The sequence below is a fragment of the Eurypyga helias genome, unplaced genomic scaffold (assembly GCF_000690775.1).
Source record: "Eurypyga helias isolate BGI_N326 unplaced genomic scaffold, ASM69077v1 scaffold23171, whole genome shotgun sequence".
Lineage (NCBI taxonomy): Eukaryota > Metazoa > Chordata > Aves > Eurypygiformes > Eurypygidae > Eurypyga > Eurypyga helias.
This window is the reverse complement of record NW_010233049.1, coordinates 2,114-30,084: the sequence shown is the minus strand read 5'-3', so window position 1 is coordinate 30,084 and position 27,971 is coordinate 2,114. Positions and strand designations below refer to the sequence as shown.

General features: G+C 39.1%; 1 protein-coding gene across 1 annotated transcript; it reads right to left on the bottom strand.

Annotated features, from left to right (window-relative positions):
- LOC104517069 (phosphorylase b kinase regulatory subunit beta-like) lies at positions 1–27,971 on the bottom strand (the record flags this gene model as incomplete). Its single annotated transcript, XM_010161614.1, has 8 exons — positions 27,851–27,971; positions 21,488–21,577; positions 19,229–19,367; positions 16,352–16,451; positions 13,103–13,210; positions 11,182–11,262; positions 7,618–7,733; positions 1–64 (listed from the first exon to the last, which is right to left on the bottom strand). Coding segments are annotated over exons 1-8 (753 nt in total), but the record flags the coding sequence as incomplete, so codon positions are not given.

Here is a 27,971-nt window from a genome sequence, read left to right as displayed (position 1 = left end):
CTGATTTCCAAAGAGATTGAAGCCATTAATTGCTTCCAAGGCTGCTTTTGCCAGCCCCACGGAGCTGAGGAGAAAACAAAAGGACAAGAAAACAGGTGTCACAATCCAAGACCCAACTGATGTCTAACACATTTGACAGCTTTCAGAGCTATGATCTTTTCTTAATTTGCATGTTTTGCTTCACCTTTATGTTAATAAAATGATTATGCGGCAAATTTGGGGTGTTTGGTGGTGGTTGTGGGGTTTGGTTTTGGTTTTGTTTTTTAAATACTTTTCAGCATTTTTATTTGTCTTCAAATGTCAGAGACCATCTGGAGAAAGCACTGCTGCTCTCACCTTGCTACTAGGCATCTGGCATTGTGTATTTCAAGGTCTTGCTAACGGTGTATTAACAGAGGACGTACTGCAGCACAATTTTTCAACCCAGCTCTCAAGCATGAAACTTTAAGAGTTGATTTCTGACTAGTTTTCGATCTAATGAAATAATCTTCAATCTGGATTCAGAAAAGGAGCACTTTCTGATGTCAAGCATTCAGGGAAATGGCTTTTATTTCACTTACTCCATGGCTAGTAGCCATCACAAAGAAAACAAGACCCAGAAATACTATCAGCAACTTTCAAGTTAGCAAGTTGATGTTTAAAGACATGAAGCACTAACTGTATTTACTGAAATTACTAATCATTATGTATTTTAAAAATTAACTTATATACTAAATATAACTTATTACTGATTATGAAAATTATACAGTTCATACAAAAATATACACAAGATGATGTTTACAAGGCCATTTCATTAAAAAAACATGTAGTCTTACACTTTGCTTGTGAGTACTTTAATAAAAAAGGGAAGCAGCTTTCCCTCTCAATGCACAAACACTTTTGATTTTCTTTTTTTTTAAAAAGAAAACTCAAGGTAAGGTTTATATGAAATGCAAGGTATGACAGAATTTCGATATCTTGTTTTAAAGAACACATAATCACGGACAGCCCAACTTCACAAGCGTCCGTGCAACTGCAGGTAAGGAACTACAGCATTAACATACAGATAAACCACTGGATTTCTGCACACTGATTCCAACATTCTAGGGCATCAAAACATAAAACATGAAATGAGCTCGTTCCCAACAGGTCTAGAGTTTAAAAATGTCATACATAACGCCACCAGATTTGTGACAGTCCTACTATGGAATACAAGCATTCCAAGTAGGGAACGGTGTTCGCGCTGCTTACTAAGAGGTGACATAAAAATACAGGAACGAAAAATACTGCAGCAGGCTAGAAAATCAAACAAGCACCTTGGACATTCTCCTAGGCAACCTGGTAAAACAGTCAGAGCTTCCAGTACAACACAGGCTGGTGTAATGCTCCCAACTTCATTCACAAACCTAAACGTTTCAATGATGCCTCTGTCCCCACATCACGACAGTGCCTGGACCTTTGCCTGCCTCTGCTTCCGCTCCCCATGAACTACAGGAGTGACTTGCTGATGTCATTGATACCCCAAGCGCTTTCCATGAACGACTGTCCTGGTTTTGAAGCTCCTCGTTCAAATTCAAGTCCCATCTCTCCCTACCTGCCCACTCCTTCACATGGGAGCTCTGCTTCCCCAGTAGCTTACAATTAACCTGAAACATACTTAGTCAAAACCAACAGTAAACGAGACGCTAGAAAAGGACAACAGCACAGTAACCGGAAAGTACAGATGTCTGCATTGATGTTTTCAGAAGTTAACAAATCTGAAGACATACAGCAAAAGCCTGAAAAAGGAAAAAGCAGGATAAATCAGGCTGACATGACAAAAGATGCCGGGTTTAAGAAAGACTGTGAGGGTAAACAGAGTGGCAGACCATGGTGCGAGGATATACATCAACACTGCAGGAGGAAAGCTTCCAACCTTAGCAAGATCAAAATCATCATCAGAAGAACTGAAAGGTTCATTCTTTCCTAAAGCCTTGCCCTACTAGGGAAAAGAAGGTGTTGACACTGTCCTCCGCTAACAACCATTTACGTGCAGCGACCCTGTTTTTTTCAGCTGGGCACAAGACACAAATTTGGAGTAAAACAAAACCAAGTTAAACAGATGCACACAGAGAGAAAAAAAGAACTGTCAAACATCTACACTGCTACTTATAGATACTCGAAAAGTCTGAAGTTTTAAGAACTGGGATTAGTCTGGAAAAAACCAGAATATGCCAAATCAATTCACAGTTTATTTATTAGCCCAGTAATTCCCTGAAATTCTCTAAAAAAAAAAAAAAAGTAGTTAAAAGTTTATATCCTTTTTTCTCTAAAACGGATTATCCACTCAGCCAACCACACTCTGCCAAACAAGGCATGAAAAATCATGGTTTGTCAGAGGATCCATGCGCCCAGATAACACGAGAAAAACGGTGGCACAGAGATAGTCATGATGGTGAAAAATTAAAGCATCCCTAAGAGTCCGCGAGCCACACTCCACTTGCAGGGAAGCAGTAAAATTAACAGGTTCGGAATATCTGCTCTCTGAACAAGACAGCCCTACATAGTTTGTCTATAGAAATAATGAAGCAGCACTAACTTAGAAAAACATTCAGGAAATAATCACTAACGATCCCCAACTTCTGGCTGGGAGGAGCTGTGATGGTGTTGACAACACCTGCACCTTCTGGCCCAAAAAAATTACAGCAACCAAATTGTCAGACAACTGCAAACAGGGACTAAGCTTTATCCTTAATTCCTCTATGCTCCATGCAGCATTTTGGGATCAGAACAAACTTTTTACCTTGCTGTAAACAAACTGATTCCTACCTTTTATTCACATAAAGCACAAAATTTCACGTTTCCGAACTAATCCCTATTTTAAATATGGGAGATGATTATGTTTACACAGAAAATGTTGAAAATAACTCAGTGCAGAGTTACAGATTTTGTTTTCTGTAAGTACTGTTTTACCTGGGTTGGTTTTAATATTAGGACTTTAGGCACTGATTTCAGCCATTATCATTCATTTTAACTATTACCAACAGATTTATAAACCTCCAGCTTGTGTTCTGAAAGACTGCCAGAAGTGGCACTCATGAGATTTAATTGTAATTGGTTCAACAAGAGAAAGCTGATTAGGTTACACGTTCTGCTCGGAGCAGCTGCCATCAAACAGCGGTGAAATCCCTCCGTTCGGTACCTTCTGCCGATGAAAGCTTTTGCAGCCCGAGAATGCGATGGAGGAATAAACTCAACTCAGAAGTGTTGTGAATGTAATAATTTTTCTGGCTTTGTTTCCAGTACCTAAACAAAAAATGTAGTGTTTCTAACGTTGCTCTGTTTTAATTATTACCTGGCAACTGATCAAACAACTTGGTGCAGTGACTCAGAACTGAACTTTCCATAGGAGTGAAGTGTTATTAAACTGCACACATAGAAAATGAAAATCAGAAATCCCACACACTGAAGTCTGCAGCACATGTTAAAATCCCATATTCTCCTTTTCGCTTCCAAATAACACTTCTAACACCAACAGTCCGATGTTTTCGGAGCAGGAAAAAGGTTACTGACAAAAGATAGAAGGGTAATAGATGTTCAACAGCAACTACTCTGGGCCTCGGGTAATGTAAAACTACTCACTTCATCTACAAAATGGGATGAATTGCTTGAAAAAAACTGAAGACAAACATGTATTCCTTCCTTGAAATCATTCTCTTTACGTACTCAGCCATTATTCTACAGAAAGAGTAATATTTACTGTAACTGATGGGTGTTTTTCCACCTCTAGTTATTCAAAGTCCTGGAGACTGCAGTGCTCTCACAAATATTACTTGCAAAGGAGAACTTGCTTGTCTTCCCAATCACGAAATATTTCTTCACATCACAATGGTGCATCAAGTGTTCCCTCCACCATGCACACAAGAGCAAGCATGTACCTAGACTCCTAGAAGTTTCATGGGTAACTGACAGGAGCAATTTACTTTTCAAAACCCAAGAAGTCAGAGAGCAGCTGTAGTATGAAGTATGTCTTGTAATGACTGAGCAATCACACCACACAACACACTTCACAGCTATGATCACACTTCACACCCTTGTTTCACTCCGACTGATGAATGCCTTCCTGTTGGGCAAGCCAGAAAAGAGGTTTTACCATAAACACCATGCTCATGTCCTGCTACAGAAAAAAAATTCCTTAATCTACAATTGAAAAATATTGACTGTTTTAACAGTATGAAAGGCAAAACATATTTAAATAAATCTCTTCCTTGCTCCACTCGTCAACCCACTATGAACATGCTGTGTCATATGCTCGACTCCATTCCCAGAGAACAAGATGCTTACTTGAAGATGGCCCCAAAACAAAGCCTAACCCAAACCCTCTTGCAATATTCCTCCGAGAATGTCACAGGATTGTGAAGACGTTGGTTGGAAGGGACATAAAGAGCTCATCCAGTCCAACATGAAATCTCAGCTGAAGAGTAGACTTCATAACCAATGACTTAATAACCAATACTGATTCAAGCAAACCACAGCCTCATCTAGACAACATCTCAGAAACTTCCAAGGAAGGCGATTCCGTAACTTCTTTTCAGTATCCTGCTGTGGTGCTTCACTGAGCTTCCAGGGAAAAGGTGTTGTCTTAATGTCCATCCTGAACTGCCCCAGGCACGATCCCTACTGTAGCCACCAATTATCATGACTTGCCACGGACTACCACGAACAGTCTTGCAACCACAATACCAGGGGCAACACCTGACCTCTGCTCACTGCTGGGGCACAGGAAGCTGACACCAACTTAGAGAAATTATACTTCCGGCTTGCTAAAAAAGCATCAGAATGGCTGCGATAGAGTTAATTTTCTTCACAGTAGCTGGTATGGGGCTCTGTTTTGGATTTGTGCTGGAAACAGCGTTGATAACCCAGGGATGTTTTCCTTACTGCTGAGCAGTGCTTGCACAGAGCCAAGGTCTTTTCTGCTCCTCACCCCACCAGCGAGCAGGCTGGGGGTGCACAAGGAGTTGGGAGGGGGCACAGCCAGGACAGCTGACCCCAACTGACCAAAGGCACATTCCATACCATATGGCATCATGCTCAGCATACAAAGCTGGGGGAAGAAGGGGAGAGACACATTCAGAGTGATGGCGTGATGGAGCCCTGCCTTCCTGGGGATGGCTGAACCCCTGCCTGCCCACGGGAAGTGGGGAATGAATTCCTTGGATTGCTTTGCTTGTGTGCGTGGCTTCTGCTTTACCTACTACACTGTCCTTATCTCAACCTATGAGCTTTCTCACATGTACTCTTCCCATTCTGTCCCCCATCCCCCCCCAGGGGAGAGCGCCTGCGTGGGGTGTAGTTGCTGGCTGGGGGTTAAAAAATGGCATTCACTTAAACATCATTCATAATTCCCAGTAACTTTTAATTGTTAGATTTACCCTCTCAGTAAAACGCCTGAGGACAAACACTGAAAAGTGCATATTCTTAGCAACTGCTAATCAAAACGCACTTCAAAGCGCATACTTCCTTAACCCTCCTCCCATTCATGGCTTCTTGGTACAGCCAAGAACCGTGCAGTTAAGTAGAACATCAAACACCACAAGGGATGTTTAAAAAAAAAAAAAAAGAAAACAACCAACCAACCCAAACCCGACAACAAACCAACCAACCAATGAGAAAAACCCCACAAACCACAATCCCACAGCAATCATCATCATTTTGGAACTACACAAAGCAAAACAGAAGAAGGAAGGACAGCACCACAGCAACGCAATAGCTATGCTAGGGAGAAGAGCGCGACTGAGGCTCTGCAGTCTTCGATTTGGAATGTGAGGACACTGCACTTCAGCAACTTCCTTATTCCCACAGTACACACGGGAGATGTTAGAGGCATTTTGCAGGGGTACTCAGCAGATGTCTGGAGAACAGCTTCATCAGCTGGTTACAGGACAAATTAATTTTGCAGAAGTTCAGCCGTACGGGAGGGGAATCACGCTAAAATAAAAGCTGTTACAAGTCTTGCCTTTGAACCAGTAAAAGACATCAATTTGCATACATCAGTGAAGACCTGGTCCACAGAGTGTTGTGCTATTTATCATTTATTAGAAGTGTTTTGAACTGTATTAAGATAAAACACCAACACTGCATAAAGACTTCAAATATCTGCATCTTTTAACAGGCCATAATTTGCAGTTATGATCCATGGACTTCCTATTATATAGTACCTTGGAAAAGAAAGCCTCTGTCAATAAAAGGCAAGGATTAGCTTCTAGTCCTGGAAACTGTATGTAGACTTACAGTGTGAGTTTAAAGAGCCATGAATACAACATGATAATTAATACTGAAATTTAAGTGACTGGTTTGGAGTCCATAGTGAATGAAGACAGACATACATCACCCCTGAAGAGTCTGATTACTTATAGTCACGTCTTCTATTTTTTGAAAGGTTGTTTTGGAGTTCTCTTAGGTAGATACACCACAACAGGAGCATAACAAAGTCTAGAAAAGACTTCAGTGTACCCAGGGCCTTCCTCAATAATATCTAAATACACCTTTTGATGCATATTCCTCTTCCACATTTTCTGAATTGTGAGAACAAGGGAAATTGCCTACTGGCTTCCAGCAGTGAAGCAGCGTAACAACGTGCTCACCAGGCAAGAAAAATATGGGCAATGCCTGTTTCTGATCACCAAAGTCTGCTCTGAAATTAGGCCCAAGCTCTGTACTTTCTTATACTCCTACTAAAGCTCTACAGAAGTCCTGAAAATATCATACCAAAATTACGTGTTTTCCTGCAATGACATGGAATTAGAGCTTAAAAGACATGCCTGTATGTGAACTACGAGAAGTTATTTCATCCTGAAGTGAGAACACAGATTCATTTGGCAACACCAAGGACTGGAACAAACATATTTATTACATGCAAGCCCATGATAATTATGATGACCAATGACATTTGAAATATCCTAAGATATCCAAGTTGTAGCCATTTTTATGATTAATAAAACCTCAGAACTCAAAAAATGAAGAAAGCAATAGTAATGGTAGGAAAAGCAAGTTGTCCCATTGCAGATTTGACCCTTCAAGAGCAACAGCATGTAAGCAATTCCACTGAAGGGACCTGGACCACACTAATATTGAAAAGGTAAGGCCATTCCTAACAGTCTCATGACAGAGCTTGGACTGCCCAGTTACCCGTAGCACCTGAAGAACCTGGATAAGACCTCACACACCGGGCGATCTTCCACAGTGTCTAGCATCTTCCTCCCGGCATGGGGGGGATGACAAAATCTAGACTCATGATTAAACACCTTCTTAAATCAGGATATTCCTGAAAATTTTTCTAACTCCAATCTACTGCACGTGCCTCAAGAGGCTGAACTGCTCAGAACACAATTTCCTGAATTATATGCATGCAGCTGCACATAATTATTGGAATTTGAATACTCGAATAGCAAAGCATCTATGTGGTTATTTCAGCATGCATATGATGATGAAATTATGCTTCACATTTTCCCAAAATACATCTCACAGTCTGGAGAGGACCTTAATTTAGTTCAAACGGTATTTTAATGCATTATTATTTTTAACTCAACCCCTGAATTTGTTTTGTTCAATCACATTTACTCCCTTTGACTGAAAGGGCTCCATTTGCCCACCCACCTTGAGTGCAGCTCTGGACTGCCATTGTTGTATTTACTTCCTCTTTCCCAGACACCAAAGTCTGGTACACGATAGGCTCTTTCCACGCAAAACACAAGATTTTGAATGAAGGACACCTATAGGAAAGAAAGAAAATGGACTGAAGGCAAACGAAAGCATATTTTCTTCTGCTCAGGTTTTTAAAAAGACAGTTGGTTTTCCCCAGCCATCATAATTGTGCCTTACACCCTCTTGTTTTTCCCCAGAGAATGATATTCCCAAGTTCAGATATTCTCTTTAAAACCAGTTTTTAACCACAAAATATTAAGAGCTGCCCTCAATTAGGTGACGATGTGATTCATGCAGAAGTTCCTACAAAAGCAGGGATGAAAATGATTTCATATTCAAGACACATATTTGAAGAGCCCCAAAAAGGTGGCATTTTGGATCTTTTAAAAAAAAAGTTTTGTCCTAAAAACAGCATCAGAGAGCAAAAGAAATTAAATCCTACAAGACTAAGACACAGGAATCTTGGTGCTGTTTCTTACTTCATTTTTTAAAAGAATTGATACACCAAAATTTTATTACAGTAGCTCCAGATAAAACATAATTATGGGGATTCAAACTACTTCTTTCTAAACACAAATAAAACTCTGAACCAGTTTATTATAATTCAAATCTCCTCTTGGATCAACATGTTTCAACTGAATACTGAGGTATTTAAGGGTGTTTTAAGGTATTCAAGGGGATTTATTCCTCATTAACTTTTTCCTCATTTACACTGCTGAAAGAGAACATCTGGAGTTGTTCAACTGCAGAAAAGTTGATGATAAACTTTACAGTTCACTTCAAAGAGTCCACAGATTAGAAGTTACAGGCAATTGAACCCCTGACACAAGATTTACACTGGTTCATCCAGCAAAGCAGGGGTTTCATCCCCTTCCGTCCAAACTGTCCTAGGGGATTCTGTGGGAGAAGAGAATATTGCAGTGGCTATAAGCACACCTGTTTTGGGGATCTACAGAGGAGGATCCACTTTACCACAGTCAAGTGATTTTATTTTATTTTTATAAATGAGCTATCAGATAAAACCCCAAATCTTTTACTGGAAGGTTTTGCTTCCATTTTAATTTACCTGCATACCTCTGTCTTTTTCTCTCCATTTTGCTTTAAATCTTAAAATAAGTTACTATTTCAGATACTCCTTTTATGCTAATACCAGTCTACCACCAATATATTTAATTCTATACTTACTTGTCTCTCTATATATTATATGGCTCTGCTAAAATTTCACTATGGGGTGCTCATGTACAATTATCTGTACACTAAATATTTTCATAACTTTCAAAGAAACAGACTTTACCACTCTTAAGATACAACTGGTATTAATCATCCCTGGAATTCAGTATTTGTTTGTATTAAAATGAATTCTCTCTGAATAAAGCTAGAACACCCAGTGATTACATGTGTGGCTTCTCCTACTTCTATCATTAACTGAAATTTAGATGCAGTAGCTAAATGAAGAAGCCAAGAGCACCACATAGAAACGTAGAGCCTTACCAAGGACCTTCTACCAGTGATCACACTCAGAACACAAGAAAGGAATGGTCAATAACAGATATGAGACCAACTAAGGGTTTCCAACAGCAGATTTACAGAAAAAAGGCAGCAGATAATGGGTTGCAAACCAAAATCTTCAGAGAATGATCATTTATATAATAATGGGCATGTAAATGCTAAAACCAACTCAATGCTAAACCATGTACAGGAATTACAGATTGTGTGTGTTAAGCTTATTTATCCCGAAGTCAAGCACGTGGGGAGCAAAATGTAATAAAGAATACACATGCAGCATATGGATGATGGCAAATACTAGTGTTTCCCTGTTTTATGTGTAGGTAAGTGCTCTCGAATTCATTCACTTGCACAATCATACACTGTTCCCTTTGTTATGGATGCAAAGATGCAATTAAATTAATTTTTCGACTGCAAATAGATGCCACTAGAGGGTAACTCACTGACAGCTGCCACGCCTGACATCAAGCAGCCCCGTATACAGCGAGCGCCTCCTACGCCAAGAGTTCGGCGTACAAACATATCCATGCAGACAGCTCGCCAAACATCAGCCATCTGCCAGCACCTTCCGCTGTGCCAGCACTGCTGCCAAACCCTCCTCCACAAAAGGAAAGAGACTAAATACGTCGCGCAACGAGAGCTTGGGAAGGAGCACCCAACTCGCTGTCTGGGTAGCAGATTGCCACATCCATAGTGCTGCCGATGCCGCTATGCTGAACACGGTCTAGACACACAGGATCACTTGGAAATACCGCCGTTCCGTGGGGTTACTAAGAGCTGAGAATCTGTTCCTTTTTGAAGCTATACAGAGACTAACGGAATGTACAGGTCTGTGCTACGATAACCTCAGTATAAATCTCCACAGCCCACAGCCTCCTAGGGTATGGCTGCAATGAAAACTACAGCCCGACACTGAAGTGGGCAACATCCACTGACTGGAGAGCCCGTACACATGCACTTTTTCTGCAGATTCTGTACTTAAATGCAAACATCTGGAGGATAATATAAATTACAAGTCAAGCTAAGTAATTACATAATTATATACAACTGCTTCCTCACAGATCGAAAGGAGATTGAGACAATAATATAGACCTATCATGTGATCTAACTAAGCAAGAAAGGAGACAAGTCGCATCACACAGTCTTTTCATTATGTAAAGAAAAAACACATTAATGAAGACGCACATTTTAGAAATGAAAAGCAAATATGCTATTACAGGAGAAATCCCCCTTTTTTTAAATGGTAGTACTTTCAGTGCATTAAGTTTTTTAATGCAATATAGCAGCAACTATCAAACAGACCAGAGTAAATGTAAGGAAATCCAGATTAAGAAAATTGGGAAAAAAAAAAAAAAAAAAATCTGTGCTTTTCATTCCCATCTCAAACATAACATCATTTTAGAGAAGGACAGCAGGTCGTCCTGACATGACCTGTCCTCAAGTCAAGGCCATGGTGCCTATTATTATCTTATTTAAAGAATAGCTACCAATCTTACAAAAGTCTCTCACCATGATATAAAATTGTTTTCTTTTCAATTAAGGATACAGCAAACTTCTTAACACCCATAGTTCATGTGTACGTGAAGAATGCCCTTCAGCCTTCCAGAAAATTAACCCCACTATTTATTCTACTGAAATTCCACCGGACAGCATGCACTGACTGACAGTGTCAGATAAGGTGAAAAGTGAGAATAAAATAACCAGAAGTGAACTGTCCTGTCCTACCACACCTGTTAATTCCTGACCTTGTCCCCTCTAGACATAGCTGGGAAATACACAAGTTTTCAACATCACGTTACATTCACTCTCGGCATACCTAACACTTCATTAGCTGTTAATTTATTTCACTACCCAGTCATTCCATTCATCTCTTCTGACTTCCATGAGAAGTAGACAATACCTGCAGGATATTTCCAGAACAATTATTTTAGAATTGGTAATTAAACAAAACCAAGGAAAAAAAACCAACTTAATCAAACGTGTGTTTTAACGCTGGAAATCAATTTTTACCTCATCCGTGTTATAGATAATCTGCAGCCCCGAAGAGATCATCTCAACCAAATAGAGGAGAAATAAGGACACAGCATTTATCTGAAGTAATTAAAAGACAGAAAGGATACTATAATTAACTTATGTTTATTGGAGTCAAATAAACGAACAAGCTCAATGAGATATTACTCGCTAACAAAGATGGTCCCTCAATGACACAGTGTTACTTCGTCAAAAATGTTATCTTAATTCACCGATAACCTAGAAGTGAAAAATAGGAAGAAACGCCCCAAACAAGTATTGCCCTCTACACCTGCCGCTGCAGTACGTTTGGTAAATCACTTGAAACTACAACATAAAAATGCTTCTGCTTCGGCCTTCTGCTTTGCCCCACAGGCAATCACTGCACCCACCACCTGTTTCCCACTTACATCTGTGACAATTTATTAGCCAGTCGAGCACTAAAAAGGCAAATCACATATTGAACAGTATATTCCGGTATGATTGTATTAGTGAAAAACTGCTCTCTTTGGTAGCTGTACATAGCATTTATTATTAACAGTAATTACCTTCAGCAGCTGTACAGATGAGCATCGTGTCAATTTATTAATGGATCAAAGAAAACTGCTTTTGCTACACAAAATTCTAGTAGGATTGAGAAACTGTACAACTTCAACAGAGACGGTAAGTTTATCACATTAACTTGCATCAATCAGCTATAAAACCATAATCTCAGTGTAGGAAATTTAGAGAAACCTTCCAGAACAAAAGATTCTTATTTGAAACACAGAATAAGGTCCAAATTTTTAAAATTCAAAAGGATTTAAAAAGACCACTGACTCCTGTTTCTTAGTACAACCTGAAAAGCACCGAATACAGTAATAACAGCAGTCCAGCTACGTAGTATGTGCCATTCTTCCCAACTGACCCCCTCGGTTACTCTGTTTCCTGTTGTCTCCACAGAGCTGAAAACCCCCTATTTTTTGAGATCTGCTGATGTGCACTCATGTTTATGGGAAGGGTTGAGTTCCCACAAAAAACAGAGCCTTTGAACTATCATACAGTCCCACAATTATTGCCTCCTCCTGCAGATAAAAGATGTGCATGTTCAGGAAACTTCCCATAGAAGTCAAAATGCTGACTTTGGATAACTCCACAAATAATTTTTCTCAGAATATACATTTCCTGAAACAAACATATTTACTGTGCAAACTATTTAAGTGATGTTGTCATACATGAAATTAATTATCAACCTACTGTCACTTCTGACTAATTTCACTAGCAATTTCTGAAATAAACAGAGTACGCAGAGTTACGGAATGCAAAAGAACAAGGTCATGACTGCAAAAAAGGGTCTGAAGGTAAAGAGCAGAAAAAAAAAAGTAGATCAACACTTTAGAAAATGGAAGACACTAAAACAATCAATTATGCAATCAATCTCACTAGGAAACACTGCAGAAAACGGTGAACAACAATTTGTAACCAGACAAAGCTGCTGACAGCAAACATTAAATCTTTACTACGAATTAAAATTTCTCAGGCTTACAGAAAATTAAGCTGGGAACATTAATAAAAGAATATCATATCCATTGTAAGATTACACCAAGTCTTTCACTTTACGGATTACGTCAACATTTTCTTTCAGGATTATTTATGGACAGCCATCTGTTGGTCTCAAAAAGAAGCAACTTTATAAACAAAAGCCATCTACCTCCATGAATCCTACAGCTTTTTCAGTACCTTCTGACCAAAACGTACCACTGGGAGCTATTGCAAACCAGCCTGGTTGTCACCAGAAGAGGAAGAAGGAATCTCAACTTTATCAAACACAACTCATATCACACAAACCTAAACAGACAGCTGCATCAGGAAGGAAGGAAGACAACAGTAACATTACTTAGAATCGTCCACACTGTCATTTACACACACATGCACAGTTTACCTGAAGGTGACCATATTCCTTAGGGGAAAAGACCTCATCTCCAGTGTGTGCACTGAAAACAGAATGAAGACATTCAGATGGTTTGGGGTCTTGCTTAAATTGCTGAACCTAAAGGTGAATTAAAGGCAAAACATAAAATCAAATTCAGTCATTTCAGTACGTTTGGCAACCAAAAATTCACCATATAACTCGGGTGTTTCAAAATTTCTTGAGATAACCACTATGTAAAACAACAACAGTTCCTGCAACTTGCCAGAAACTACGTCAGACATACTTAAAGTATACACATACCTAAAGAATATAACTATTCAACCCATCTACCTATCTCTCTGCACTTGGTAGAAAAAACATCTGTAAAAAAAGCTACAGATGCTCAGTCACCTTCCTCTTCCGGACAAACACCAACTCATTTTACTGGAGCCGAAACCTTACCAGAAAGCATGTTGAAGCGTATCACCCCCACCCTGCATTCACAGATCTGAGACGCTCATAACGAATCCTGGCCCATAAACTCCCTGCTGGCTCACCACCCCTCCTAGCAGAGGGCCGTGAATTCCAGCTGCTCTCTCACACAGGGGGCAGCTCCCCTCCTCACCTTCCTGGCCTGTCTGAAGGAGCCTGTATCTGCCCATCACAGCATGCCATCACTGGAGCTATCCTACCGTGCCTCTGTGATCCCATGAGACCATAGCCCTGGAACTGCACACATCCAATTCCTCCTTCCTACTGCCGTGCTGCATGCATTAGTGTACAGGCATTGCTGAGAGGCACCCAACCCGCTGATTTTCCAGAAGGATACAAGAGCTGCCTTCTCCATAATGCCATCCCCCAGGTACCTCCTTATTCACACATATGCCTGGAATAATTCCATGTCAGCTAACACTATGTGTTCACATCACCCCAGGCCCTTTGCCTACCCCATGCACCATCTCCACACCTGACTGCTGACCACTCTCTCCTTCCCTCACCATTTCCAGTTTATAGCACCTACTGGAGTGCAAGAGCCCAAAACTTACAATGGGAACCATAGTTCTTATCATTTTTATGAATCATGATCCATGCAATTTAATCATTATCGCTGTACCATTTGATAATGTGACAAAGATTTTAAAACAAACAAGAAGTTATTATTAATAATAGTAATTTTTAAGCCTTCTGCGTTATAGACCTGCAAAGCGTGCAGAAATTGTCACATGTAGAACAAATTCACAAATGAAAAGCTGCAAGAGCTAAGAACATCCAATACAAGAGAGTACGTGGGGAAAAAAAAAAGGTTCTATTCCGGTGAGCACAGTTTGTGACATTCACATGCACAGTGAAATGTTTACAGATACTGGACGGCAAAGCTGAAACCTTAAAAAGAAACCAGAAAGATCATAGATAGCAAGAACAATACCCTAGATTAAAATGTCTTTATTCATAGACACAGGGCCTCAGAACAAGCCTCTGCGATACAGAAACTCTTACGATGGAGATGGACTGCAGTAAAATGAATTACTAGTACAACGGGTTAACAACAAAGGGGCGAATTAAAAACTATGCTGGCTTTACAGGAGTTTGGATTCCTTTTGCATCGCAAAATACGACATCTCCTGCCTTACAAAACCATTTGAGAAAACAACCTGGATTGGCAGAGAGCTGCCAATAGGGCAGAGAAAGGAAACCAAATTCAGACAGTAAAGAATGAAGGTAATGAAAGAGGATCCTTGTCCATAATTCCTCGAGTCACGCTATGCTCTCCAATAAACAGTTTTTGCATTTTCAAGCCATCACTGCGAGTACCCGGTCCACGTTGCACAATATTTTCAATACTGGTCTTATCTTCATGGGCTATTCTTCACCAACAAATCACACACAGCATACAGCACGTGCCCCAGATGCACAAGGCGAATGCTATTTTGTAGAATTATCATGCCTAGTCCGTGAACACTTCTATTTTAGGTCATAATTCCTATGTTCTTTAGCAATAGGCTATAACACCTGCAGATTTTATCAAAAGCAGCAGCATCTACTCAGGGAACACCTCAGCGTTTGGGCACATTTAATTCATGTTATTAAAAAATATCCTCCTGCTACATGAGGCCAGCACATACAGAGTCCCTCAGAGTAAAGTCTCATTTGAATTCTGCCTGTCAGGCACCCGAGACTGCTTATTACTACATCATAGGAAGAGGGAAGCATTGATAGTAAGCACGGCAAAACCAGACAACCAGTATGTCAGCGCTGTGACACCTGTGTTAAGTTAGTACTCATTATTCACATCTGCACTGATCATCCTCAAAACAAACCACTGCATGTCAAAGAGAAAAACAACAGCTCAAATGTAACAAGATCGATTTAGGTCAAAATTATTTAAAGACAGAAGACTGCAAAGAAACAGTCTAAAAAAAATGAGGAAAAAAAGCCATGTCAGCATAAATAGAACTGGCAGTACACCTGATTTGCTTATTATCATTATTATTATTACTGCCATCACATCCCTACAGACTTTACATCTCACTTTGTGTGCTCGGAAGTGACAGAGGCTACGTGGTAACATGAGATTTATTTTTAATAATACACTTAGAAGTCAGTGACATGAAAGTTGAAGTAATCATATAGAATACAGATATTTGCTTGCAGAATTATTGCTAAACACAAAATTAATCCACCACACCTATTGAATAGTATTCAGGTTATACTCAGAAGAGGATTACAGGCTGAATATATCAACTGTGTTTTAAGTAGATTGCCCTATTTCCTTATTCATTTTGGAATGCTGCCCTTCTGAATTTACATAATTAAGACAAAGAGTATTGGAAAGTAGCTGCTAAAGAAACCAAGCAAAATAACCAAATGAAACTACATAATGAAAATAACTGCAAATGCAATAACCAAGTTAACAGTGCAAAGAAAACTCTCTAGCCTTTGCTAAAAGAGATTCTACATCTTGCCATTTAATCATTAAGAAGACATCAAGAAAACCCTCAATTACTAATAGTCCAATGTTTAAATGGGATAAATAACTGAAAAAGGAACCCAAAGAAGTTTTAAGTGCACCTGTAGCTTACTCGACAAAAAGCTCATGCCTTTTACACCATAAAACAATCCTGCAACCTGACAATACTGAAGCAGCTGCTCTTACCTGGGCCACCACACAGTAATACTGCATTCCCCTTTTGAATTTTACCTGTATTCAGAAGTTAGTTTTCCTAGTTTAATTAATGCCTTAGAATTAAGCGAGCGCTCCTGTCCACAGTAGTGTTTTACCTTATCGGCCTGACGCATGTAGCAGTAGAGAATTCCTCTCATACACTTTATAGCAGAATGCTCCAGCTCGTGAGTCCTTCCCTTGTCATCATCAATACGCCTGGGTAAGAGAGAGAACTCTTAACACACATTGGAAAGGCATTTGGGGAGTGGAGAAGAAAAGGACACATTAGTGCTTTGGAATATTAAGTATTTAATGCTGGTGTAGAGTGGTGCCCACACTCCTATCAACATTTATAGCCCTACACCTCCTTCCTTAGAAAAAAAAAAACCCACATTTTTTAGTTTGTGGTGCAACTTACACAAACATTCCTATTTCAAAATTCAGAAATAAATCCTTGCCTATACTATAACACTGCAAGCCGCTGTTCTGTGTTCCTTGAGAGATCCAAAACACAAAAAGGCAATTTCTGTTTAACTGTACAAACTATCTGCCATTCATTACCAAGCAGTCACCTTCCTGGTGGTGTTGATCAAAGAGCTGTGCATCCAAGAGCCTGAAAGGTAACTGCTCCAGATGTCCAGAAATGTTTCCAGACACCTTAGTATGTTCATACCATGAAATCACACAACACTCAATTTCTCTATGGCTAAAGGTGTACGAAAAGCAATGCCAAATGCCAAGTTATTTTAACTGTAAGAAATGCATTGTGTGTAAACAACCTTGACCATCACATTCATGTGTTCTGCCTTTTCCAGCTGTCAATTTCTGACTGAGCCTTTCAGGGTGAAAATAATGTTTCCTTATATATCTGTAATTCGTCTCTGACACAAATATGCAAAACCGCATAAGACGCTCAGTGCTGTTTCTCAGTCCACTTTCTAGCTGTTACCAATTTGGTTCCAAGGTAAGCAGATGGTAACGGCACTGCAAGCAAAGCATGTCCTTTTCCACCATACTTAACATGTTAGCAGTTTATGCTCAGGTTCTCCTGCCTACACTGAGAGGTGGGAAGGCTGTGGCAAGTTTAAAAATCATTCACATGCAAACATCATGCCGTTTAATAACAACCTTAAATACAAGAAATGTACTTGTTTTCAATTATAAAGTTCAAACAAGGTGGGAAAAGCAACACGACATGAAAGAAATCCAGATAACAAAAAATTAAGAACTTTTGGAGCAGTAGGATTTATTCTCAACTTCATTATAAATCCAAAGAGCAATAAGAAGCACATGTAAAAGCTCTCAAGTGTTCACGTTATGACGTTTCTCCTCTGTTCACAACAGCAGTGTGTGTTTTCTTAATGTGCTCTCCAGACATTTAGCTCCTAAGAAAGTGCAGAGCAGCACTGGCACGAGTCAAGCACAGCAACCTGCATCTGGCAGATAACACAATCTTCCACAGGAGCCTTGCATCTTGGCTCACTTCAGATTTCAGCCATTCACTTCATTTCAGCCATCGAGCTTTGCCCAACAAAGAAAATCCGTTGTGCAGCACCTGAAGTGCAGGGCCCTGCTCTGAGCATAACACCAACAGCTTCACTTGCCACTCTGGCGTTCCTTCCAACTGCCACAAACTTCATGTATCATCTAAGATTCCACACACCGGAAATTAAAGACTAATTAACGTGGGCAACTTGGGCCATGCTCTCTTCTATGGGTTGCTGAAAATTCAGGATAACCACCCCTGCCCCTTTTATTCTTCCTTGGGTTTTTTTTCCTTTTTTTTTGTTTGTTTTCAAATGTTTTTATTTCAGCAACAGAAAGAGGAATTAAAAGAAAGATGCAAAGATTTCAGTATAAAAAATAAAATTAGTAATTACACATTCTGAACATTAATTTCCTTCATTTTTTTGCTAGTTTCTCAGAATTCTGAAACCCATTAGATCTCAAGCCCAGCATTTACAGAAGTTAATACAGATCTCTCTACGTCTTCTTTTTCAAAGAGCCTAATTTTGTAACAACATTTCTTAGAAGACAATCTTAATAACTGTTTTTTCAGACTTGTGTCAGAGACAGAGAATCGGAAGTAATAAATGGAAACAAAAAAGAAACTCACAACTCTCTACCTAAGTAGATCATCTTTACTTTAGCAGTAGCTCCCTATTTTATTTCTGACGCTTCTTCTGTAAAGCACAGAAGATGGTGTGCAAATACTGAGTACTCTTTTTAGTAATCAAATTGTTGTACTGAGCTAGTGATCATATTCTTGGACAAAATTCTGCTATCTGAAATACAGTGCATTTGAGTTATCATCACCTCTACCTGTGTTTTCCTGGGTGGCTGAGGTAGCAAGGTTGGAGACAAAGAATATTAAACCTCAGAAAGCAATTTCCATAGTTATTTGATCTAAAGCAGAGGGAATTATGAATGAATTATTAGGGGAGGTAACTTGTCCATAGTTCTTCAGGTTGTACACCACCACACAAATTCCTAACCTACTTCTCTAATGAGTCAACAGTGAAAACAGAAATAAGAGAGCCAACAACTGAGCCTGCCCAGCCCCTGTACCTAGCGAGGAAGACAGTCACTATTATTTCCCAAACACACATTTCTCAGCATTCAGGGATTGTCTCCTGTGAGTACCCAAACTGTTACTACCCACAAGCCTGCTTCTGCTCCGAACTCTCCTACTACATTTACAAAGAGCAGTGTTCCTTGAGTACAGCTTACCACAACAGCCTTTAATAGCACACAGTACTTCCTCTGTTTCAGAGCACCGGTATCAATTAAATCATATGAAAACACGTTTACTTAGCAAAAGTCGAGAGACATTTTTTAACCTAAGAGCCACATAAACCTTTTTATTGAGATCTGGAAACAGATACCATCTCTATGAGTTTACAAAACTATTTTTGATGCAGCTTTACCATTTAAAACATCCCCAGGGTACCGCACAACAGACTGTAACACGGCAGAGGTCAGAAGTTATTCACCTGTAAGCAAGGGCTAACGCCCAGGCACACGCAGCACAGTAAAGACTGTCATGTACTTTTGCCTTTCGGTTATCCCCATACGTCTTTGTAGGAAACAGACCTGTCGTTGGGCTTTGGTGAAGCAGCAACGTTGACTTAACTGGAAAAAGGAAAAAAACAAAAATGGTATTAACCACACTTAGATTTACTTGGGGTTTCTACGTGTATTATCAGGAACAAGTCAAGATGTGAACAACCTGTTAGAGTACACACGATGTAAAACAATAGAAAAAAGGTAAGGAGAGAGACACACACAAAAAGTGCTGTCACGTTAGTGTTTCAGTCAATGCAGATCTTTTCACAAGAAATCAGTATTCATAGCTATATGACTGAGTACATCCACTCTGCACAGAATCTCTACAATGCAACGCAGCAATTTTCCTTTTACAGGGGGTGGGAGGAGGGGGGGAGGCTATAGTACATCAACACCCACCCTCATTTTAAATATTTAAGCTATGCAGTACTCTACATTCATAAAAATTAAGGGTTTAATTTAGACCAGATGACTGTATCTGTATGCTTAAAAAAGGAAATAAATTAATAAGTAAGGAGAAAGGATGACCAGGATTATTTAACTCAGTACTTTCACATAAACAAGACAGGAATTTTCAAGTCATCGAAACTGCACTAGAAAAAATACTGAATATTACTTTTTCTTTTTCTACGTTAATACTTTTCATTTTGTGAATTGTTTTTCTAAAATTGTAGGATAACCAGCATGCTTCAAGATTGAAACTGGGCTTAATGTCCTTGAACATGACCCTTCTAACAATAACCTGTCTATTATAAGACAAGAAAGCAGTTTCACTCCAGAATGTTATCAAGCATCAATTTAAAAAAGCCTCTTTATTGCTCATGTATTAGAAATGAAGTATTTTAAATTAAAATTACAGGGGTTTACAGCTCTTTGCATTATATTCTTCAGTGACTTCATACCTTATGACTAGAACTTTGATAAAATGCTACCTAAAAAAGTCAATCCAGCTTATTCTAAAATGCAGTATTAATTCAATAGTGATTTTTACTGAGGCAGCAGACTGCTTGCTACCTAAGTGCCCAACAGATAAATAGCAAGCACCACTGCAGATTTGCTGCTGCCAAGCGTCAGAAGTAAATTGGACAGTCATCTCCTCTGTGAGAAAGATAAAGGCAATGCGTCTACAAAAAGGCAACGCGTCTACACATAGACCAGGCACGACTCACAAATTTCACTTCAAAAGGGATTTGAGTAAAAAGGGAGGCTCACCCTGCATTTTTTGAATGATGGAAAAATCGTTCACTATTCTATACCCTTGCCAGAGTAAAATTTAACTTTTAAACAGTCACTTGCACAGCCACTAAAAATACTCATCTGAGCATACAGTCAGGACTTGATTATAACACAACTCTCCCAACACCCAATCAAAATAAACCTTTACTTCTTTAATGTGTATGTTTCTGGCTTAAAATTATCTCATCATGAAAAGAAAACCAGTAAAGTTGGTTTAAAATAAGTTGGTAAACAGGTAAAATTCCAACACAAAAGGGCATTATGGCACCATTAATAAGAAAATAACTTCTCTCTGATCACCTCTCAACCTGTTACAACCACTACAAGAAAGCTTTTTTCCATATAAATGTTTCTTCAGCTGTATCTGGCTAGTGCCACCATACTAGGCTATCATTTTATCCAAAATCATTCTAAATGCAGTCTTACAGCTGGACTGTATTTCCAATCTACGTTTTCAGCAAGAAGTGTAACTCAGCCCTCCAGTTTTTGCACCTTCCAAACTCCCAGCAGAAATTTAGGAAACTATCCTCAGGTAGGAATAATATAGCAATGACATTCAATGTGTAAATATATATACCAATTCATATCAGGGTTAGATCAAGCATCAAAAACTGTCCGCAGATTACCTTTACCCCTCCCCACCCAAGACCATCAGGTGCAACTCAGAATCTATCCTACTTGAAAACTGCAGATGATAATTTGGAATACTATTTACAGGTCACAATTTTTCAGGCAATGTATGTACTATCAAATACATGCATTATATTACCACAGGAATCTTATGAGGAATTGTAATGACAGAACTCTTTACATTTCAGAAAATAAAACCCCTTATTAAAGACTGCAGGTATTATTTTAAGACAAAGCTAATTACTGTCATAACTGTAACAGTAAATATTTTAGTAAGTTACACCAAAAGTCTTGCACGGTAGGAACAATTATTAACTCACCAATTCTGTAATAATGGTCTAATTTATCCCACAGACTTTCACCCTCTGGTTTTGGAAGATTAATGCTTTTAAGTGGCTCATAAATTGAACCTAAAAAAGTAAGACAGAACACAAAATCAATATCAGAATTAGTTTCATAATTCTATTATTAGTAAAAATTACTGCAGTATGATTTTTTCATGTTTGTTATACAAAAATCACAATTTATTAAATTTCAATTCAAACAAAAAAAATTGTAATTTCTATAATCTAAGAGAATAGAAGGTTTTTATATACATTTTTTCTACAGAACTGTTGGTGTGGACAGCACACTAAACCATGACAAGACCTGGATCTCCAATGCCTTCTAGATACTTAGCTAGGGCAAATGCTACATAAATGTACGGTTCAGTAATTGAAGACAGCCTATTAAAGGTTAAGAATTTTCTAGGAACATTTTCTTAGAAATTAAGCATGCTACAGACAGAATTCCTACAGATATGTAGAAAACCAGAAGAGGGATAAAAGTAGCACAGACGTAACTATTACTTCCCTACTGTCTTCTAAAATGGTGAACATGTACAACACTGCTAACGTTTTACCTACCCCAACCTTGACTTCACCCACCACCACCACAATAAGCCAGCTGATTTCATGGTTTGAATCAAAAAAATAAAGGGCTAGCTTGCTGGCACAGAATACCAAAGCGTGAACAACCTATCTCAGAGAAACGCCACGCCATCAAATCCCCCTCTCTCCTTCTCAGTATCCCACATCGCAACTGCTTCCCCGCTGGCACCTGCAAAGCCCGCTGTCCTGAGAGCTGAAAGAGCTACCTACCAGAAAGACAGGGTTTCTTAGAAAAAGAAACAGGACGCCCAGCCAGCCAAGTCGCTCTGGCAGGACGCAGCGGAGTGCTCCTAGCCAAGCTGCCTCTTCCACACTCCCAGCACGTATCCCGCCATTAGACAGGAGATGTCCATGGTCAGGACTCGCACAAGGCCAGGCTGGATGAGGCTTGGAGCAACCTGGTCTAGTGGAAGGTGTCCCTGCCCATGGCAGGGGGTTGGAACTGGATGGTCTTTAAGGTCCCTTCCAACCCAAACCATTCTGTGATTCTATGATTCTATCCAAACGAAATGAAAGTTCGTGGAGGGGTGACAGAGGCTTTAGTAATCAAAACCTGTGGTGGGAGACTGGAAAATGTTTCTTGCCCTTCCGGAACTCACCCCGCCCACCCCCCAAATTAATATTACGTTTGTTTTGCAATCTTGTAGTTAAAAAACAATCCAGCCCTCCTTGAGCAGACTCCTGCGGGTCTGTGGTGCATGGATTCTCCGGTGACGTTTCCTGAGACATCTGAGCTTCCCCTACAGCCTTTCCTTTCCTTACTGGGAGAGGTTAAGTTACAAACACCACCTGCATGTGGAGAAAGGGCCCGAGAGGGAAGCAGAGAGACCCTAATTTCTTTGAGTTGCCTAAGAAAACAAAGCTAAAAGAATTTAAGTTGTTCTGTAATGGAAAAACTTGTAACACACCAGATCTTTTCTATCTTCTGTTTAAAAAAACAGCATTCTGAACCAATTTAACTCAGTTTTTCAAAGCAATTTTATTTTTCTACTTCTTTTTGCCTAGGAATCCCTGTCCATGAGGAGATTCATAATGTATATTGTTATACTATTAATTCAGTTATCGTGCAAAAGCACACAATACAGTGACCTGCAGTAACTGCAATTTCATAAGGTGATTCAGTGGAAGTAGGAGAGAATACACCTAGGAAAAAATCTTCAGTAAGTCACTCACTGCATAAAGAGTAGCCAATTTATAAGAAATACTCACTGACTGGATTTTCAATAGCAAAACAAGGATTCTCTCTCTTGGATTTGTTAGCTGTGTAACACACACATAGCGCACTGTCCTTTGTGTGTGAAATGGGTTCAGAATGTCTGCTTCTTGCAGACTGTTAACCCCGGTACTGCACCACGAAAAACGCTTGAGTATTCACAGGCACAAACACACACGCAAGGCAAAAGATTCTACAATAAAATTCTTCTCATTTACATACTTACCAGACAATCTGTGACCCTCTGTGGCCAACAGAGAAACAAAATAAAGTTATCGTGAACCAAAAGCATATTCTTCTATTTCAGAGCATTCAAAGATTTCAACTTGGTGCAGAAAGATGACTGAACAGAGTAAAGAGCATGAAAATGTCAAAGCATCACCACCTACTAATTATATTCTTTTAGATGTTTGAAACTTTACTAGTAGAAATAAACCAGAATAGACTGTTGATGAAACAAAAAGGTGAAATGAATTCAAAGTTCAAGAAAACTGACAAAAATTTTGGTTTATGCCTTGAAAGCCTTCCTTAAAACGACTCCTACAAGTAGAACTTGTTTAAAGGAACACTCAAAGTCAAAGTTCCCTACATACTCTTCATTAATTCCTCATTAGCATCTATATAGTTTATGTTCCACTTGGGTGCCTACAGCATTCTGCTGGACAGATTCTGTGGTACATTACATATCATTAGTATCACAATCTAATCAAAAGCAAGAAACAGAGAGGACGAGTGCAAAGCTCTCTGCTCCTTCCGTGTGATTTTGTAGGGAGACCATAACCCAGTGGAAGCTATTTTTAGGATGGCTAAAAAAAAAAAAAAAAAAAAAAAAAAATCTATACTCTTGTCCAAAATTGATTTAATAGTTCATTTCAGCAAGACAAAAACCTGCCATAGGAAGCTTTTATCAGTCACCTATTTAAAATAGGTTTTTAAACTAGAAAAAACGACCACAGCAAGACTGCAACCCTTCAGCGTAAAAGAATGACATATGCCAGGAGTATCCCCCAGTTCTCAGTTTGCACGTTAGCATGCTGGAGAAACAGCAGGCGCACATTCATTTCAAATACTTTTTTTCCTAAGTATCTCATTCGACTGTAACCATACAGTGAGAGTTTTATTTTAAGTAAATAAGTAGATATGCTAGGAAGGAATATAACACAATATTTTGTTGACTCAGTATTTCTTTGGCTGTATACTGATGTACCAATCCTGGACAAAATTTAAATAAGGGTACATGGTAGTGCAGATTCTCTTCCACAATGAATGAAGTATGCCCATTATTTCCTTACATTGGGAGTGGATTGCTGCAAGTCAGTAACTACTTCAAAATCACTAAAAAACAACAGATAGGAAAACAAAGCATTGCTTCCTGCATTAATATACTTAATGCTTGATAAAAGAACACTCAAAATCTTTATCCCACGTCCAATTAAAACCCTCTTTGTCTTCAGATATTGCACTGACAAAATACACTATATCCATATTTTGAATGAAAACTAATCCCCTCTCATGTCCTACAAGTTAGCGGTTCCAGAGTAGTATCATTTCACCATGCTTCAAGTTGAAGAATTACTAGAAAGGACAATCAATTCCTGTCAAAGTATTAGGGAACAGGAAGAAGTCTGAAACAGCCGAATAACTGGTAACAGAGACATCAATTACTAGTGGAAATTTAAAGTAATAAACAGACAAAATACTTCTGACATAGTTAAGACATGGACTCTATAAGAAAACATTAACCAGCAGATGAAACTCAAATGTACAACAATTCCAGGAAAAACGTACAATTTAATTATCTCTGCTAAGCAGAATACACTGCTATTAGCAGTGTAAATACTTCTGTATACACAACCTCTGGAGGCTGAGAGTATTGTGTCATCCTGATGTTAAAGTACTTTCTCATCCACTTCATTTTTATTCCAGTTATACTTGAGATTAGCATTAATTGCTCTTCCGGGAAGAGCTATGAAGTGCCAAGATGTTTAGACTTAAAAGCTACAGCCAATGTTTTGGAATCATGTTCCCAAATTTGTACATACAGAAGTTTTGAACACCCATACATCCTTGAAGATGGTAGCAATTACAGATGTGAAAGAAAGAGAGGCACCAGAATGGAATTCTGGACCCAGCCTATGGATAAAGATTTGTGTATTTCATCAAGGATTGATTATTCAGTTTTTTCAAAGCACAGAATTAAAAAACAACCAACCAACCAACCACATGGGTCCTCAAAGTTTAATCACAGATAAGTGGAAGCAACATGGCAAGAATTTTATTTCTAACATTTCACATGACAGAAGAATAAAAGAAATTGTATAATTGTATAATTAAATCAGCACAGACCAAACAAAACAAAAAAGCTGAGAGTAACAGATTTCTTTCTAGATTTGACAAGAATAAAACCTGACCACAGTCATCTAATTTGACACTAGTTCTGGATGCAATCCAATACTTGAAAGATGAACAAGATCTGGATCTCAGATCACAGTAACTTTAATTACTCAATATTAGTATGGGCAACATCTTCACATTACAGAAGTCACGGGGACCAAAGAGGGTTTTATTTCTTCATGCAGCAAAGTTCAAGGAATTATATCATACGAAAAAAATCATACCCTCCCAACATCACATTTCCCTTCCCTCAAGCCTCCTCCTGCAGCCTCTCCTGAGCTCAGACTTAACACAGTACTATGCAAGGTGATACCAGAAAATAATTTTCTGAAGCACTTCCACTCGAAGAAAAATTCATTTCTCACATTTGTAAATATCTGGATTCTTATTCCATGAACTTAGGAGGTACCAACTGTGCTGCTGGTGGGGACCGTGAATCACTACAGCCAGGAGGAAACTGTGGTCTCATAGCTGAACCTGCTCTGGGCAAGAGGCTGCAGTAGACGACCTCCTAACAACTCAATTAAACATGGTAAGGAAGGCCCAGGAGGCGGGCTGTGGAAGGAAGAAGAAAAAGGTATTGAGGTATTCCTCTAGCTGAACTCCTAACAACTCAATTAAACATGGTAAGGAAGGCCCAGGAGGCGGGCTGTGGAAGGAAGAAAAAGGTATTGAGGTATTTCTCTAGCTGAAAAAACATCTGGAGTAAAAACAAGGTAGAAAGCGTTTCCTGAGTGATGATAACAACACAGGTAAAAATGAGTAAAGTCTGGTAATAGTTTCATTGAAATAGTTTTAAAGTGACAATACTTTTCAATTATCATCTATCAAGAAAAATCATGTGTTATAATTCAATTAGAATTTCATGGAAAAGGAAAAAATATGTGCCAATTTATTTTGTCCTTTCTCTATTTCCTAACCGTCTGAAGTGATTTCTCTCTACAGCACATATATTTAATAGAAAGTACTGATTTCACGACTTACAGTAACTAAGAGCACATAGAATTACTGACCACCAGAAGCAGGACACTGAAGAGTCATGCCAGTACACAGGAGCTTCGCATAACCAAAATCCACCAAAATGCCAGAGTCTGCCACACAGGCCTTGTAAATGCTACAAGCAAGGCAGGAGCCATGTGGGTTACTCAAAGGAGTCAGTGCCATTTATGAGAACTCAAACCAATAGCTCTTAAAACTGCTGAAAATGTTTATTTTGCATCATAACAACAGAAACATCAAGTATCGATACAATTAGGAGAGAGCATGTGGGTTACTCAAAGGAGTCAGTGCCATTTATGAGAACTCAAACCAATAGCTCTTAAAACTGCTGAAAATGTTTATTTTGCATCATAACAACAGAAACATCAAGTATCGATATAATTAGGAGAATTTTTTTTTCTTCCCATGTTCACACTTCACATGGCCTCTGACATTCAGGGAGGCCGAACAGAAATGCCACGGGCAGGGGCAGGGTAGTTCAAGTGACCCAGTTGCGACAAGAGACAGCTGAAACCCCCTTACCTGGGTACCCTCACTACCCCTCACGCTGCCCCTGTGCTTCAACACAAACTAAACAAGAGCCACGTACGTTGTGCCCAGATCAGTCAGCTTCAGGTAGGGACACGCTTGTTCCTGTCAAACTCAACTGTGCTGAATCATTAACAGCCTTGACAACTCCACATCGTCCAGCTTCCGCTGTACCTAAAGAGAAGCTGTGCCAGGGTGCTTCATTTTGCTTCCATTTGACTTCCAAAAGGCAAGCTTTGGAACAACGACTGACTTACTGGAAATGTTACTTATTTTCTCTAAACCAGTCACGTTGGGTTTTTTAGGAGTTAATTTGAAACACCATTCTCAGTGCACCTCTCACATGATCATCATCTTAAAACACAGATTTCAGTTCACAGATTGTTACACACTTAGAACAACACAAAACACAAAATTGGAAGATCTGAACAGTAGATTTCACTCTAAGTAGATCCCAATTTTCAGAAATTTCCATTGAAAGAGCTCAAATTTTTAAGTTCTACTGTAGGGTGCTAAAAAACTGCTAGCACAAAACACTGCGTATAACACAAAACACACAATTATTTTCGGTTGAGTTAAAGAGCCACAAACAAAAACAAAACACAGAACTGCACACTTACCAAATTTTAAAAAAGCATGCGCAGAGGAGGTTCTGTCATCATCCAAACTGGCCATTTCAAATTGGTGCAGCTAATCACAACGTCTCAGGCTAAGCTACAGTAATTTTCAAAACTGTTTAGT